General features: G+C 40.4%; 3 protein-coding genes across 3 annotated transcripts; 1 reads left to right on the plus strand and 2 right to left on the minus strand.

Moving 5' to 3' along the window:
- Window positions 1-390: 390 nt before the first annotated feature.
- On the plus strand, window positions 391-3,600 carry LOC101898586 (pre-mRNA-processing factor 6). Its single transcript, XM_005177173.4, has 5 exons — window positions 391-614; window positions 676-993; window positions 1,055-2,255; window positions 2,325-3,278; window positions 3,338-3,600. Exons 1-5 carry the CDS (start codon window positions 517-519, stop codon window positions 3,560-3,562), a joined length of 2,796 nt encoding a protein of 931 aa, XP_005177230.1. The 5' UTR covers window positions 391-516; the 3' UTR covers window positions 3,563-3,600.
- Window positions 3,601-3,800: 200 nt separating this feature from the next.
- Window positions 3,801-6,342, minus strand: LOC131801789 (SET domain-containing protein SmydA-8-like). The gene is made up of 5 exons (XM_059120737.1): window positions 5,575-6,342; window positions 4,642-5,499; window positions 4,303-4,564; window positions 4,058-4,242; window positions 3,801-3,998 (listed from the first exon to the last, which is right to left on the minus strand). Exons 1-5 carry the CDS (start codon window positions 5,716-5,718, stop codon window positions 3,870-3,872), a joined length of 1,578 nt encoding a protein of 525 aa, XP_058976720.1. The 5' UTR covers window positions 5,719-6,342; the 3' UTR covers window positions 3,801-3,869.
- Window positions 6,343-6,515: 173 nt separating this feature from the next.
- LOC101898929 (protein naked cuticle) lies at window positions 6,516-13,510 on the minus strand. Its single transcript, XM_005177175.4, has 5 exons — window positions 13,061-13,510; window positions 10,324-10,775; window positions 9,452-10,204; window positions 9,027-9,328; window positions 6,516-8,833 (listed from the first exon to the last, which is right to left on the minus strand). The coding sequence occupies exons 1-5, from the start codon at window positions 13,122-13,124 to the stop codon at window positions 7,363-7,365; spliced, it is 3,042 nt and encodes a 1,013-aa protein (XP_005177232.2). The 5' UTR covers window positions 13,125-13,510; the 3' UTR covers window positions 6,516-7,362.
- Window positions 13,511-13,993: the final 483 nt, after the last annotated feature.

Genomic DNA, 13,993 nt, shown 5'->3' on the forward strand with positions numbered 1-13,993 from the left:
CATCTAATCGTCGCCGTCATCCAAATAGGTCCTCGGCTTTACTGTTTACGTTTAGATGGGGCCGATTTTTAAAACCCTGCAGGGGATTCAGGTTTTCGATCTGGTGAACTCCAGCTCATGTCTGGCTTTCGACCTGCTAAGCCCTGAAGGATCTATAAACAGCTGTTTGTGGGGCCGATTTTTAAAACCCTGCAAGGGATTCAGGTTTTCGACCTGGTGAACTCTGTGAACTCCAGCTCATGTCTGCTTTCGACCTGCTAAGCCCTGAAGGATCTCTAAACAGCTGTTTGTGGGGCCGATTTTAAAAACCCTGCAAGGGATTCAGGTTTTCGGCCTTGTGAACTCCAGCTCATGTCTGCTTTCGACCTGCTAAGCCCTGAATGCCTTCTTTTTCGATCTGTTGGTCCCAATTTGTGAAATAAGGGGGTGCGTTGTGTGTGTCGAAAAACACTAAAAAACTAAATAAACTAACTACAAACGTTTACTGACATTTTTCTAACTCCTAAAAATCTAAAAATGTCAAATGTAACAGCAGCAGTCATAGCCAATAGAAACAAAAAGCATTTCCTGGGTGTGCCTGCTCCGTTAGGATATGTTGCTGGTGTAGGACGTGGGTAAGACTGTGCATTATATCTTTACTTTGGAATGTCATTCTATCCAGCTATTTATATTTAGTGCCACTGGCTTTACCACACGGTCAGATATTGGACCCGCAAGAGACGCAAACGATGTTTCTGACGATCGTCATGCTCCACCCGCTGCCAAAAGGAAGAAAAAAGATGAAGAAGATGAGGAGGACGAGGATTTAAATGACTCAAATTACGACGAATTTAGTGGATACAGTGGCTCATTGTTCTCTAAAGATCCGTACGACAAAGATGATGAGGAAGCCGATGCTATTTATGACTCCATTGACAAGCGTATGGACGAGAAGAGGAAGGAATACAGAGACCGAAGACTACGAGAGGATTTGGAACGATATCGTCAGGAGAGGTAAGGGTGTTACTTAGATTGCTAAGCGTGTGTAAATATTCGCAAGTCTTTAATTTTGTAGGCCAAAAATACAACAACAGTTTTCTGATTTAAAGAGGTCACTGGCAACCGTAACGGCAGAGGAATGGTCCAACATACCTGAAGTCGGCGATAGTCGTAATAGAAAACAAAGGAATCCTCGAGCAGAAAAGTTCACACCTTTGCCGGACAGCGTTCTGGCAAGAAATCTAGGTGGCGAAACCTCATCTTCCATAGATCCTTCATCGGGATTGGCGTCTATGACGCCGGGAGTGGCAACCCCCGGAATGTTAACACCCACTGGAGATCTAGATTTGAGAAAAATTGGCCAAGCACGTAATACCCTGATGAATGTAAAGCTATCACAGGTGTCTGACTCTGTAACAGGTCAGACTGTTGTCGACCCCAAAGGATATCTTACGGACTTACAAAGTATGATTCCCACATATGGAGGGGACATAAACGATATTAAAAAGGCTCGGTTACTTTTAAAAAGTGTCCGAGAGACAAATCCCAATCACCCTCCAGCATGGATTGCCTCCGCCCGTTTGGAGGAAGTTACCGGTAAAGTTCAAATGGCCCGTAATCTAATTATGAGGGGTTGTGAGATAAACCCCCATTCTGAAGATCTTTGGTTGGAAGCCGCTAGACTACAGCCAATTGATACGGCCAAGGCAGTTATTGCCCAAGCTGCGCGACACATCCCCACATCTGTTAGAATTTGGATAAAGGCCGCTGATCTGGAAACCGAAATAAAGGCTAAACGGCGTGTTTACCGTAAAGCACTTGAACATATTCCTAACTCAGTTCGCCTCTGGAAGGCGGCTGTCGAGTTGGAGAATCCTGATGACGCACGAATCTTACTATCAAGAGCTGTTGAATGCTGTAACACGAGTGTTGAACTTTGGTTGGCTCTAGCCCGTTTGGAGACGTACGAGAATGCTCGCAAAGTTCTAAACAAAGCACGCGAAAATATTCCCACAGATCGGCAAATTTGGACAACGGCTGCAAAGCTCGAGGAAGCTAATGGCAACATCCATATGGTTGAGAAAATAATAGATCGATCGCTTACATCTCTTTCAGCAAATGGTGTAGAAATAAATCGCGAGCACTGGTTCCAAGAGGCAATTGAAGCGGAAAAATCGGGTGCAGTTCACTGCTGCCAGGCAATTATTAAGTCTGTCATTGGCATAGGCGTAGAGGAGGAAGACCGCAAACAAACATGGATGGATGATGCCGATTTTGTAAGTAGCAGTCAAATTCCGCATTTCTGGCCCATTCGTGGTTATTAAAATCGTATTCTACTTTTTCAGTGTGCTAAGGAAAACGCATTTGAGTGTGCCAGAGCTGTATATGCACATGCTTTGCAGACTTTCCCATCCAAAAAAAGTATTTGGCTGCGCGCTGCTTATTTTGAAAAAAATCATGGTACCCGTGAGTCGTTGGAAGCGCTTTTGCAGAGAGCCGTTGCCCATTGTCCGAAATCGGAAGTGCTGTGGTTAATGGGCGCCAAATCTAAATGGTTAGCTGGCGATGTCCCTGCCGCTAGAGCTATTCTTTCATTAGCTTTTCAGGCCAACCCAAATTCTGAAGATATTTGGTTAGCTGCTGTGAAATTAGAATCAGAAAATTCGGAATATGAAAGAGCTCGTCGTCTTTTGGCTAAAGCACGAGGATCCGCCCCAACACCTAGAGTTATGATGAAATCAGCCCGCCTTGAGTGGGCTTTAGATAGGCTGGAGGATGCTCTTCGACTGCTCGAAGAAGCTGTAGAAGTATTTCCCGACTTCCCCAAACTCTGGATGATGAAAGGACAAATAGAGGAACAGCAAGAACGTCTCGAAGATGCAGCAAATACCTACAATTTGGGTCTTAAGAAATGTCCCACATCCATTCCATTGTGGCTGTTGTCAGCGAATTTAGAAGAACGTAAAGGCGTTCTAACCAAAGCTCGTTCCATCCTCGAAAGAGCTCGCTTACGGAATCCAAAGACATCAATTTTGTGGTTGGAGGCCATACGAGTGGAACTGCGAGCTGACTTAAAAGAAATTGCCAGCACTATGATGGCAAGAGCATTACAAGAGTGTCCAAACTCGGGAGAGTTATGGGCCGAAGCCATATTTATGGAATCTAAGCCGCAACGAAAAACTAAATCCGTAGATGCCCTCAAAAAATGCGAGCACGATCCTCATGTCCTCTTAGCCGTATCGAAACTTTTTTGGTCTGAACATAAGTTCTCAAAGTGTAGGGACTGGTTCAACCGAACAGTAAGTATAAAAACCCCTTTTTGTCAGTAATTCAGTTATTAAATCGCATTTATCCCTAGGTCAAAATTGATCCTGACTTGGGTGATGCGTGGGCATATTTCTATAAATTCGAACTACTCCATGGCACAGAAGCGCAACAGATGGAAGTACTCGAGCGCTGCATAAGCTCCGAGCCAAAGCATGGAGAGGCATGGTGTCGCGTCAGCAAGGATATCAGAAACTGGTGTTACAAAACCCCTGACATTATCAAAGCTGTAGTTCGAGAAATAAAAATCCCTGTATAAAGTTGGTTATATGTAATAAAATTGTAACCCTTCTACTATTCTTTTTGACTTCGTTAAATTGATCGGTATTATAAGGCTTACCAGACGTAAGTTTACAATTTCTTCTTCAACAGTCTTCTCCCAACAACAATACATGGGGCTTTAACAGCAGTCTTGCTCATCAGAATTTCGCCATGCTCGATTAACATTGGGCATTGCTACCAAAAGATGCCTCCATTTTGTGAAACTTCTATAGACGTCTACTATCTTTCCATTTATTAAAGCAATTACATTCATAGTTCTACAAGTCAATATACTTATGTATTTGTTATTCATCCACTTCCAGTTCTTTGGCCAACTGTTGTGTTCGGTCGTTTAACACTTGCTTCATGTCCGGCTCCAACTTCATAATGTCGATGGCTTCTTTCAACAAGTTCATCGATTCTAACAGTTTTTCCTGAATAATACATAGGCTTAGCACACTACTGAAATACTCGAAAATATCATTCGTCTAACCTGCGTAGCGTCTCTGGTCAGTAAACCACATAGGAATTCACGTTTTGCCTGTATCACCATTGCCTCCTGCAGGTCCAAAAGTAAATTGCCACGGAAGATGCTCCATCCACCGTCAAAGATATCTGCTATCTCCAACAGTTCTTGGCAAAGCTCTATTTTTCTTTTCAACGCAGCATCGTTCAGTTCTAAATAATGAAGAACATATTTGGTATTATTTTCCGCCTTTGCTGTTGTACTCTAGTTACCGTGTATTGAAAAGTTGGGTGCATTTCCGTATAACTGTGACAGAGCGTACTTAACCTGCAAAATATGAGTGTTCTTTTCGTGTAAGGTCACACGATAACGGTACAGGAACTCTTCGAAGGCCTTCACAGAGGATTTATCTAACGATTCAATCTCCTTTTGGATAGCCGCATTTCCCAGATGTATTTGCTTGGCAGATAGCTGGTGCGGACACAACTGGCACTTCCAACCAGCATTATTGTCCATTGGGTTTGTGGAAACAACCTGTGTAAACGGAAGAACCAGTTGCAATATTAAAATTCATAGCCCCTCCTCCCAATGAACGCGAAATCTTATCGTACCTTTCCCACTTTGCAGTGACTACATGTTATTGAACCCGCAAATGTGTTTAGCTCCGTTTCGTCGCGACAACGACGACAGGTGCAGTCGAAACATTTGGCCTGAGACAGATGCGTGCGGCGCATTATTGAAGACCATAGCGGCTGAGTGTATGATGTACAGATGATTTCACCTTTGGCAATTGGAGTTTTTGCGATGAAGACAATATTCATCTTTTCATCGAATGTGTGGCGGGCGTTCGATATGCAATCGTGGGAAAACATCGCAGCCATGGGGTATATGGCCCTGACTTTCCGACTCTCTCCGGTTTGACGCACTTCGAAGGCATTTGTATCCAAAATGGCTGCAACTCGCAAAATCTCATCTTCGCTTTCGTTCAGCGCCAATATAGTTTTGACAAATGTAACCAAATTAGCCCGAAGAACATTGTACAAAGGTGTATTCTTGCGCTCATTCAAGTGATCTTCCAATTCCGAGAACTTTTCAAAATCAAGAGGCTTCCTTGTCTTTAGTAAGAGGCAACGCAATGGTAGAATGACACAGTAAGCCGATTCCTTCCGACCAGTCTGGACGCTGTAGTCAATTTTTGCGCGGAATTTCCTTGACTCCATAAGCTGACACTCGTTTACGTGGTGCTCTGATAGCTCGCAATCGGTTCCACACATGGGCCACCCACATTTGCTACATTTGTAATAATTATTTCCCACAGGCGTGGGGAGTGTACGATGACAACCCAGGCACAGTGGTGAGCATGCCACCTTAGGACCATATATAAGGGGGGACTCCCTCAATATTATTTCTCCGGGCTTGATGTCTCTCGACGCCCTTAAATGTCTGCCCAGTACATCATTCTTTACCACCTATATAGAGATGAAGTATATAAACACAAATACATGCAAACATTTTATTCTTCAGATATTATATGAATGTTTCACCTCGTAACATTTACACTCAGCCTTATGGCCTTTTTTCCAATGTATTTTCTGGTGCTCCTTGCCACAGTAGAACACCTGTTTGCAGGCCATGCACTTCAAAGAGGCCGGTACTTCGCAGACAGCACATCTGTTCGGAGTTGTCATAGTTGGTATAGTTGGTTACTCCCTTTGTTAGACCAACGTAAAAATTGTCTATAAACGCCAATACAAACACAACGTCCAAAACGTTTGCGTAATACCGAACAGTGATCAAACTATCTAGACAAATGGTCGAAATGCAAATGAACAAAAAATCAAAACAGAGAAATGAATATTCTCTTCTATCCGAGCAACACATCGAAACAGAACGTTATATTCCTCTACACAGCGGAAGATGTGGCATCATCCCCACTGACATTAGCCACAACAAATCAAGCGATAGGACCATATTAATTAAATGTGTCGGTCAAAGCGATTTGCGAAGAGACCCTACTTTCGAAAATATGTGAACATGCCGATGTTAGCGGTCCACCAGTAATCTACGTGAACAAAGGACTGCATCCGTAAATGTGTATAGATGGATATGCAAGCACGCACCTCTATCGTACTCGCACACACACACATACTCGCCTCACCGTCGTGCGTTCTTCGGCTTTGTGTTTTGATTTATAAATAGGACAACCATCTGACTCTTGACATATGGATGTAAATATACATATAGAGGTTTGGAATCGATGTGACAGCTAATAGACCAACAAATTTTTTGTTCGTCTAACGCCGTCCGTCCGCCCGTCTAAGAAATCTTAGAGGGGGTGGTGGTCTCTTGTCGTTCGAATGCCACACCAAAAATTATTTTGACTTTTTTTGTTTTGAAGATTTAACAGCCGACCCAAGTGTTCATTTGCAGACACTTGAATTACATTTTTTATAACATTCTGAACTGAGATAAAAAACTAGCTATGTAATTTTTGTATATACATTTATTAGTTCAATTATCAATGCCCTTAGTACGTACATTGTTTATGTAAAAAATATTTTATAAATCGAGGAAATCAGTCTTTCAAATTTATGATGTATGTTTGAAATATGATGGTATGCAGGTATGTTATGTTTAAAATACGGCTATCTTAAGTCTAAAACATGCAGTGTGAATGTTAACTGAAATGTTTACTTTCGAATGTACACGAATTTCGAGTGGGCAAATAGTATATGTTATAATACTTTTTGTTTCACAACACACTCTGGTGCGCAAAAAAAAAAAAAAATTAGGATAACCGCAAGAGCTGGAACGGTAATGTTTTTATATTTATTTCAGAAGAGCCATTATGAAGATCGCAGACCCATCTTCATGTACCTCAGCGTGGCCACCTGTTGCCATCGATTCAGTTCATATAGCTAAACACTGATAAAACATGCTTTTATTGTTGCGGTCTTTGCTGGCGGCAGAACATACATAGCAGCAGCAACTTAAACCATAAATATATACTATAGTGTGTATTTACTAAAATATTCGCTAATTTCGATGTCGGCATCTGCGGTTGTATTTTTAAATATGTACGACGAGCATATGGAGCGAAACAGAAAATGTTGCATTGAGTTAGATATTAGTATAACGATGTTATTTTTTAGATGATATCAAAAGAGAGATTATATACTCATGTAAAAGTAACAAATAGAATTTTCAGAGAGTATTGATTAAACATTGTCTTGTCCCCCTCCTTTTCGTGGTCTACAGAAAGACAACCAAAATTGTGTTTGTTATTATTATTCAGGACTCGTTGCCAATATCACTTAATAGTAGATAGTCAGTTATTCATCTTTATCCTCGAAATGATGGTAATGGTGATGTATATGTTCGTGAACATATCTGTGAATAAGAGAGGAGGTGGCACTGGTGTTGGCAATCGTGTCATTCGCATCATTGCTTATTGAGCTATTTCGGCCACTTTCAGACACTGGAATTCCTTCCAAGTCGGCCAGGTCTTGGTCCAGTTCGTCATCTATTTCAAGGTCATCCTCAACGGGGTCAACGCCGCTTTTTGAATCGCCACTCGGAGGTATGTGTTTAATACTGCCCATACGGTGTTGATTCGCAGCTACTGCCTGATCGTCATTTCCCTCATCTAAATCGAGATCGACTAACGTTGCTTCAGCTACATGTATCGTCTCTGGCGAATTTTGCATGTCATTGGATCCGCTTTCAATATTTTCATGCGGGGAGTGACACTCGTCTTCGCTTGTTTGAGCTATCAAATTTTGAAACTCTACGGGGTCTTCGCAAAAGGGTATTACAGAAGCGTAACCCTCAGTTTTGCCTGAAGCCGTCAACGATAAATTACATGTTTTATTTGCGTGCAACAATGATCCGTTCGAACGCCTTTGTCGCTGCAACCGGTGCTTACTTCGCCTATGAAGATTCTCTTTGTTCGAAGTTGCCAAACTTGTCTGCTGCAACTTCTCTGTTAGTTTCGCGTACAGTTCATAATTCTGTATCTGATTTGACCTGAATTTTTCTTGAAGCTGATTTTGAACCTTGTCTGTACTTTGCTGTACCGGACTCACGAGTTGAGCAATATGTTTACTTCCGGACGGCAATCGCTGGTAACCATGGTATTGAGGTGAGTTATGGGATGTGGAATTGCCAGTTGTATTAACATGATGGCCATGGGGAAGAGACACATTGCGGGGACTCTTGGCAGTTTTAGCATTGTGATTAGAACCGACGGGAATGCCCGCATACTTAGATTCGGTTTTGGGACTAACTGCCAAGGCCGGTAAGATAGTGGGTGGTACTGTAGCGATTTGAGAATTATAATTAGTATGAGTATTTGATGTTTCGTTTGTTTGATTGTTTGTTTTGATATGCGGTGATGTTGAAATTGGCGATGTATGGTTTAGTGTGGCACCACCGCATATTGTGGCATGTAGGAAAGAGTCATATCCACAGAGATTCATTTTGCCATGCTGCGAGGGCATTCTTGTATTAAGTACCGACGAACCATTTTGACTACATTTTGATATTATTGAGTTCGGAGCGAATTGCTGGTGGGACATAGGCATGTTCGGTTGGTTATGGAGAATACTAGGGTTATTTACATGATCAGTCATCAAGGATGAATCATTGTTATTGGAAAAATGGATCGACCGACTGTTATGGTTTGCAATTAACATCGGGATTCTTGTTTTTGCCCGTGACTGACTTGGGATGTGTTTGTTCTTGTTTGAAGACTGGCGTTGAGGAGTCTGCTGCCTGATAGGGCTCACATTTGCTTGAGGTTTTCTGAAATGTATTCAAGTTAAATATTAGCTGGATATTCCTTAATATCTCGACTCTAAAAACGCTATTTGCAACCCAGAAATGCGTGCGATGACGCATACCGGTACTTGAAATGCTTTTGTTATGTTTAAGCAATCGATTGACTGGGACTGCATTGCAAACAGCATTTCGTACCCAAGGTATTCGTTTTGCTTACCCATTCAGTTGAAAACACAATCGATTCTTCTCCATACTTTCCCGTATAATGCTTATTAGGTCGTTACGGTTTAGCGGGGTTTTCCAACACTCTGCCGAGCTGCGTGTCTGCGAAACAGATGTATTCTCGGCCTGAAAAGCGTTACGCAGCTGAACACCATCTAGTATGTCGGTGTTGTTAAGCTGTTGATCAACCCAAGCCAACTGGTTTTGATTCTGTGACTTTTGCAAATGACGATTATTCCAGCACGTCTCATTCCCAACAGACAAGCTACGTTGACGAATTTGATTGCAGCCTTGGAGCTGTTTCGTATGAGAATAAGAAATTGAAAAGATTAATTGACAGAATGGAAAAGCGTATTTTAGGATATGAACTTTTTCTCATTTCGCAATTGTAAGTGGAACTTCCACAAAAATAAGACACACCTTTTGTTTTCTCGACTTCCTTAGCAATTTCATTCGCGTTAATGCTGCATGTTTCATAAAGGCCTCATTCGAAACTGGCTTGCTTGAATTTGGCAGAATATGGTCAGGTTTAGGCGATATTGTTGCGCTTACATTTTCTTCGACTACAGCCAGGCACTGGCGACAAGTCTCGTGGCCGCTTTTCTTCGTGAGATTATACATATTTTCGGATACGTTGACTTCACTATTTGGTTGGCTTTGCGCAACAGACTGGCAGCATTGAAGATTTTGTTTGTTTTTAGGCAGTCTGTTATTCTTTGTGGATGTTGTCAGGAGAGGAACACCAGGGTTTCTTGTACAGCTTGCATCGCGCTCCTTGTCGCTGCCGCTTTCGTCGTCCTCTTCATCGGACCTAATAAGTTTCCGAGGTCTGTACCGATGTGTCCGCCTACCCAAGACATTACCAGATACCTTATTCAACGGAACATTTTGCTGTTCTAATGCACATGATTTTGAGGGTACCACTCTCGTGGTAGCCGATGATTTAGACGCTTTATCCTCGGGAGACACTGTAAGGCGTACATTTATTGTCTTGCTACCACTGTGTGGCACCACAACCGATTTACCAATCGATTCATATATAGTATAAACGATGCCCACGATGTCATCCTTTGTAATTTTTCCATGGTGGCCATCTAAGTCATAAAACGTAAAGGAAAACTGCAATGGTTGTGACGCTTTCCCACCTTCAACTGAGACATCACACGTGAATTCCTGAAAAAAATCGTTAAATTCAACAGTTGAGTGAAGTCATCAACGCACAGACTACAAAATGCCAAACTGGCCTTCGCAGTCATGTCTTTTAAAGCAAATTATATTTTTCTGTGACTCACCTCTAATCGTATGTGGTCCTCAGGTTGTTGTTGCTGTGCATTTTGGACAAAGCGGTTGGATGATTGACTCTGTTGACATTCGAGTGGTGTCTCAACGCCGACTTGAGACTCTTGTAGGTCAAATGGTATTTGACGATGCACGCCGGACTTTAGCAAGTTCTTACTACTGCCGTCCCTACAACTACTGTCATGTGATGTTGATGTTTGTTTTACGATGCGGTGGTTCTTTTGAGTATCGCTTTGATTGTTATTACTTAATGCACATGTATTGATATATGCCACGGGCGATGTCGCTGTCGATGTCGGATTAATTCTGGAAGTTGTTCCAGATTGCAATGACAGATTATTCTCGCGATCACTTACAAGTAGCAGGTCAGGGGGTGCGCTGCAAGAGGACGAGGCTCGCACTTGATGGTAGATTAGCTCCTCTGAATCCGTTGCACATTCTTGCACTGAAATATTAATAATTAATGTATTGTTCTAAAAAAGCACTTTTCTGTCCGGGCTACACTGCCTATTTTTGAGATCATTCAATAATAAAAAAAATATATATATCACGTTCTTCTCCATGTAGGTTCATTCTACACAACATGAGAGCGAATTTTAGGAACTGTACGTTTAGTTGAGGCTACCACTTCCCTTTCTGCTTTACTATTCATTAGTCATTCCAATGGGATGGGGTCTGTTTGTGGGTAATGAGAATTAACTATTTTCCTTTGAAAATAAGTTAGTTTTAGAAAGATTGCTTAGAAACACGAGATTCTTTCCACATTTCGAGTATGGCATAACAACAAGCCTTAAAGGAGAAACAAACGAATAAAATCACAATCATATGACCTGCACCCTAAAAGTATACGTTCGACAACATCTCATATTCATAAGTCCATATCGAGTTAAATATCTAAATTGGCATATAAGAAAAGTTACCAAAAGAGGAGCATGCATTTTTCACATTGTAGTTCTGAAGTGTGACTCTCCAACCAGTTAACAACAGAATCATCGAAACTATTTAATCAAACTATTATTCAAAGTTATAATATTATAGTGTCGCAGCAATTGTTGATAATTTCAGTAAAGAACAATTTTGTCGATAGAAGCAATTTCACTTTTTAAATGAACATTTTGGGTTTAAATTGTATTGAATTTTGTCGGAAACACAATTCCTACTACTGGTAGAGGTTAATGAAATTAGGAGTATCTACAAGTATTTACTGTGCAATAATTTCGTCGCTTTTCAAGCAAAATGGTTCGATTCGATAGATTTAGATTGCTAGACAATGGAAGGACAATCTTTAATGGTCTTCTCCACAGGCCTATCCAATGCTAGTTGCCACACATCCAACTTTGTGTAAATGCGATGTCACCAAAGACTACTGTAACGGTGCCCCTTAGTCTATTAACTTCTACTTAGTAATACCAATTTTGTGTCCCTCCTTTGAATATTTTTTTCTCTCGTCTCAAAAGCAGCTTTTCGCTTCCAACAAATTTGCTAGCCAAGCGTTGTAAAAAAAAAATAAAGAAGAAAGCAAATATGTGTAAAAACACATTTGAAGCATGTATTATCCGCTTTAAATCAATAAACTGAATACAGATCCATACATTTTGTAATAAAATAAACTAAAATACGGAAACTACCAAATAACCGATGCGCAGGTTAAAAATCTCTGTTCGCTTATAAACTAGATACGATAAGTGATACTGCCAAGGAATCGATAATTTATATTCTCCTGACAAATTTAGTCGAATGATCCCTAATGATGTTACCAGTTCAGTACGTTAATAGATTTACGACGTTATAAAGCCCGTTTTCGGAAATGGACCTAAGAGTGCTTACGTACAATTTGCTAGTTTAATAAATGTAATTAAGTTTAATGCTGATTCCAGTAGTCTCATGCTAAGAATATGCACAATCTTGGATTAGAATAAGTGTATTTAGGGATAGGAAATTGGTAAGTAAATATCAAAATGAGGAACCCAGAAATTTACCCAAAATGTGATTAAAAACATTATCAAAATTAGGGGAAAAAGACTAGGTATTCCGAAGTATAACAACAGATAAGTGCATTTTAGAAAAACGTAATCTTTTTTTACGAATTTCATTTGAACCAATTAACAACCAAAAAAATGTTAATTTTGGAGCAGAAGGAGAAAAATGTTATTCAATTTGGGTGGGTGACCTACGGATAGATGGCATATCAAATTGGCATAGAGAATAAATATGTTTTATGTATTAGGTGATGTACAAAACCCAATACATACATGTATGCTATGTAATGTAATTACACACATATCTACTATGAGGACAGAACGGCAACTCTTTGGTGTGGTGTGCCTACGTTCGTTCTGATTTTTCTTTGAACTTTCCGTCGTCATTGTATCTCTCGAAAGACTGTTTCTTTTAAATGCCACCACCACCATACCATCGTTTTTCTGTTTTGTTCTCCACTCGTGTTGTCTGTTCGTGGCGCATACACACTGAAACCTACATATCTATACAGTTAATGTTGTTGTTTTATCTTGCTGAGCGTTGACTGTGAGGGGTCGGCTATTCAAAGCGATCATAGCTTTGAATGGCCGCCGCCGAGTGTATCATGAAACATGTTTTTTATTCCCTTCTCAACGAAATTGACTACACTGATGACTCGATGTACGCCCCTTTAGATACTATAATGATTGCAAACAAGCAGTCCGTGTAGCTGTATTAAGTAGGACGAAGTAGCACTCATCTCGTACTCACCTGAGAATTGTTTATATCCGCCAAGGAACTTATGTTTCCACCACTTTACCAGGTTTCCCGCCATTGTCCTATGTCAAAAAAGTCTACAATGGCGAGTGGAAGCTCTCATTGAAACTTGTGTTTCCGTTTCACTTTTTTAGGATTTTTTTGTTAACTGCGGTTAATGCAGCCTCTTACTCTTATTTAGACTTTTCACACTACACTTGACAATAAAAACAAAGTACGTAAAAATATTTACACATACATACACACCCATTTACATATAGGCATGCAAAATATAAAAACACGCAACGCAAGTACGGATAATAAAGAAGTCTAAGATCACACTAACTATTTTTACAATTTCTTTTATTATTGTTTATTAAATTCGATTCGAGAAACAGGAGTGTGTTTGTTTACCGAGAAAATTTTTGTATTTGGAGGTGTCTGTCCTTAAGAGAAAAAGCAAGTCCGAACTACAAAGTTAGACGACCGCATCTTAGCGCCGTTTAAACTTCCCTACGTTTAGTGTGTTACGTATCGTATCGTAAGGTGCATGTAGGAATGAACTTCATTAAAAAATAATTTGTTTAGACGATGACAAATCTTTTTCTTACGCATGCGTAATGACTTTAGATATTTTTCTCTACGTGAAAGTTAATCATGTTTAACCTATATTGCAACTAAAATCGTTTTCCCTTACTCAAAAAAGTAGATGGAGTTGTATAAACGGTGCAAGGAAAGGGTGAATTTTGAGTTATTAGTTTTACGATATAATAAAGTAAAAATCAGTTATCGTAGTGAAAAGTTTATGCTATGTTCTCATAACAATTCCAATCACGTTGTTCGCTTTCAGCATTAGGTGCACGAATTTATCCATTCATACGGCACGATTCGTAATTCATATTAACATAATTACTTTTTCAAATTTTAATTTGTTGAATTTAATGAGCA

This window comes from Musca domestica, unplaced genomic scaffold, assembly GCF_030504385.1.
Source record: "Musca domestica strain aabys unplaced genomic scaffold, Musca_domestica.polishedcontigs.V.1.1 172, whole genome shotgun sequence".
NCBI classification, from domain to species: domain Eukaryota; kingdom Metazoa; phylum Arthropoda; class Insecta; order Diptera; family Muscidae; genus Musca; species Musca domestica.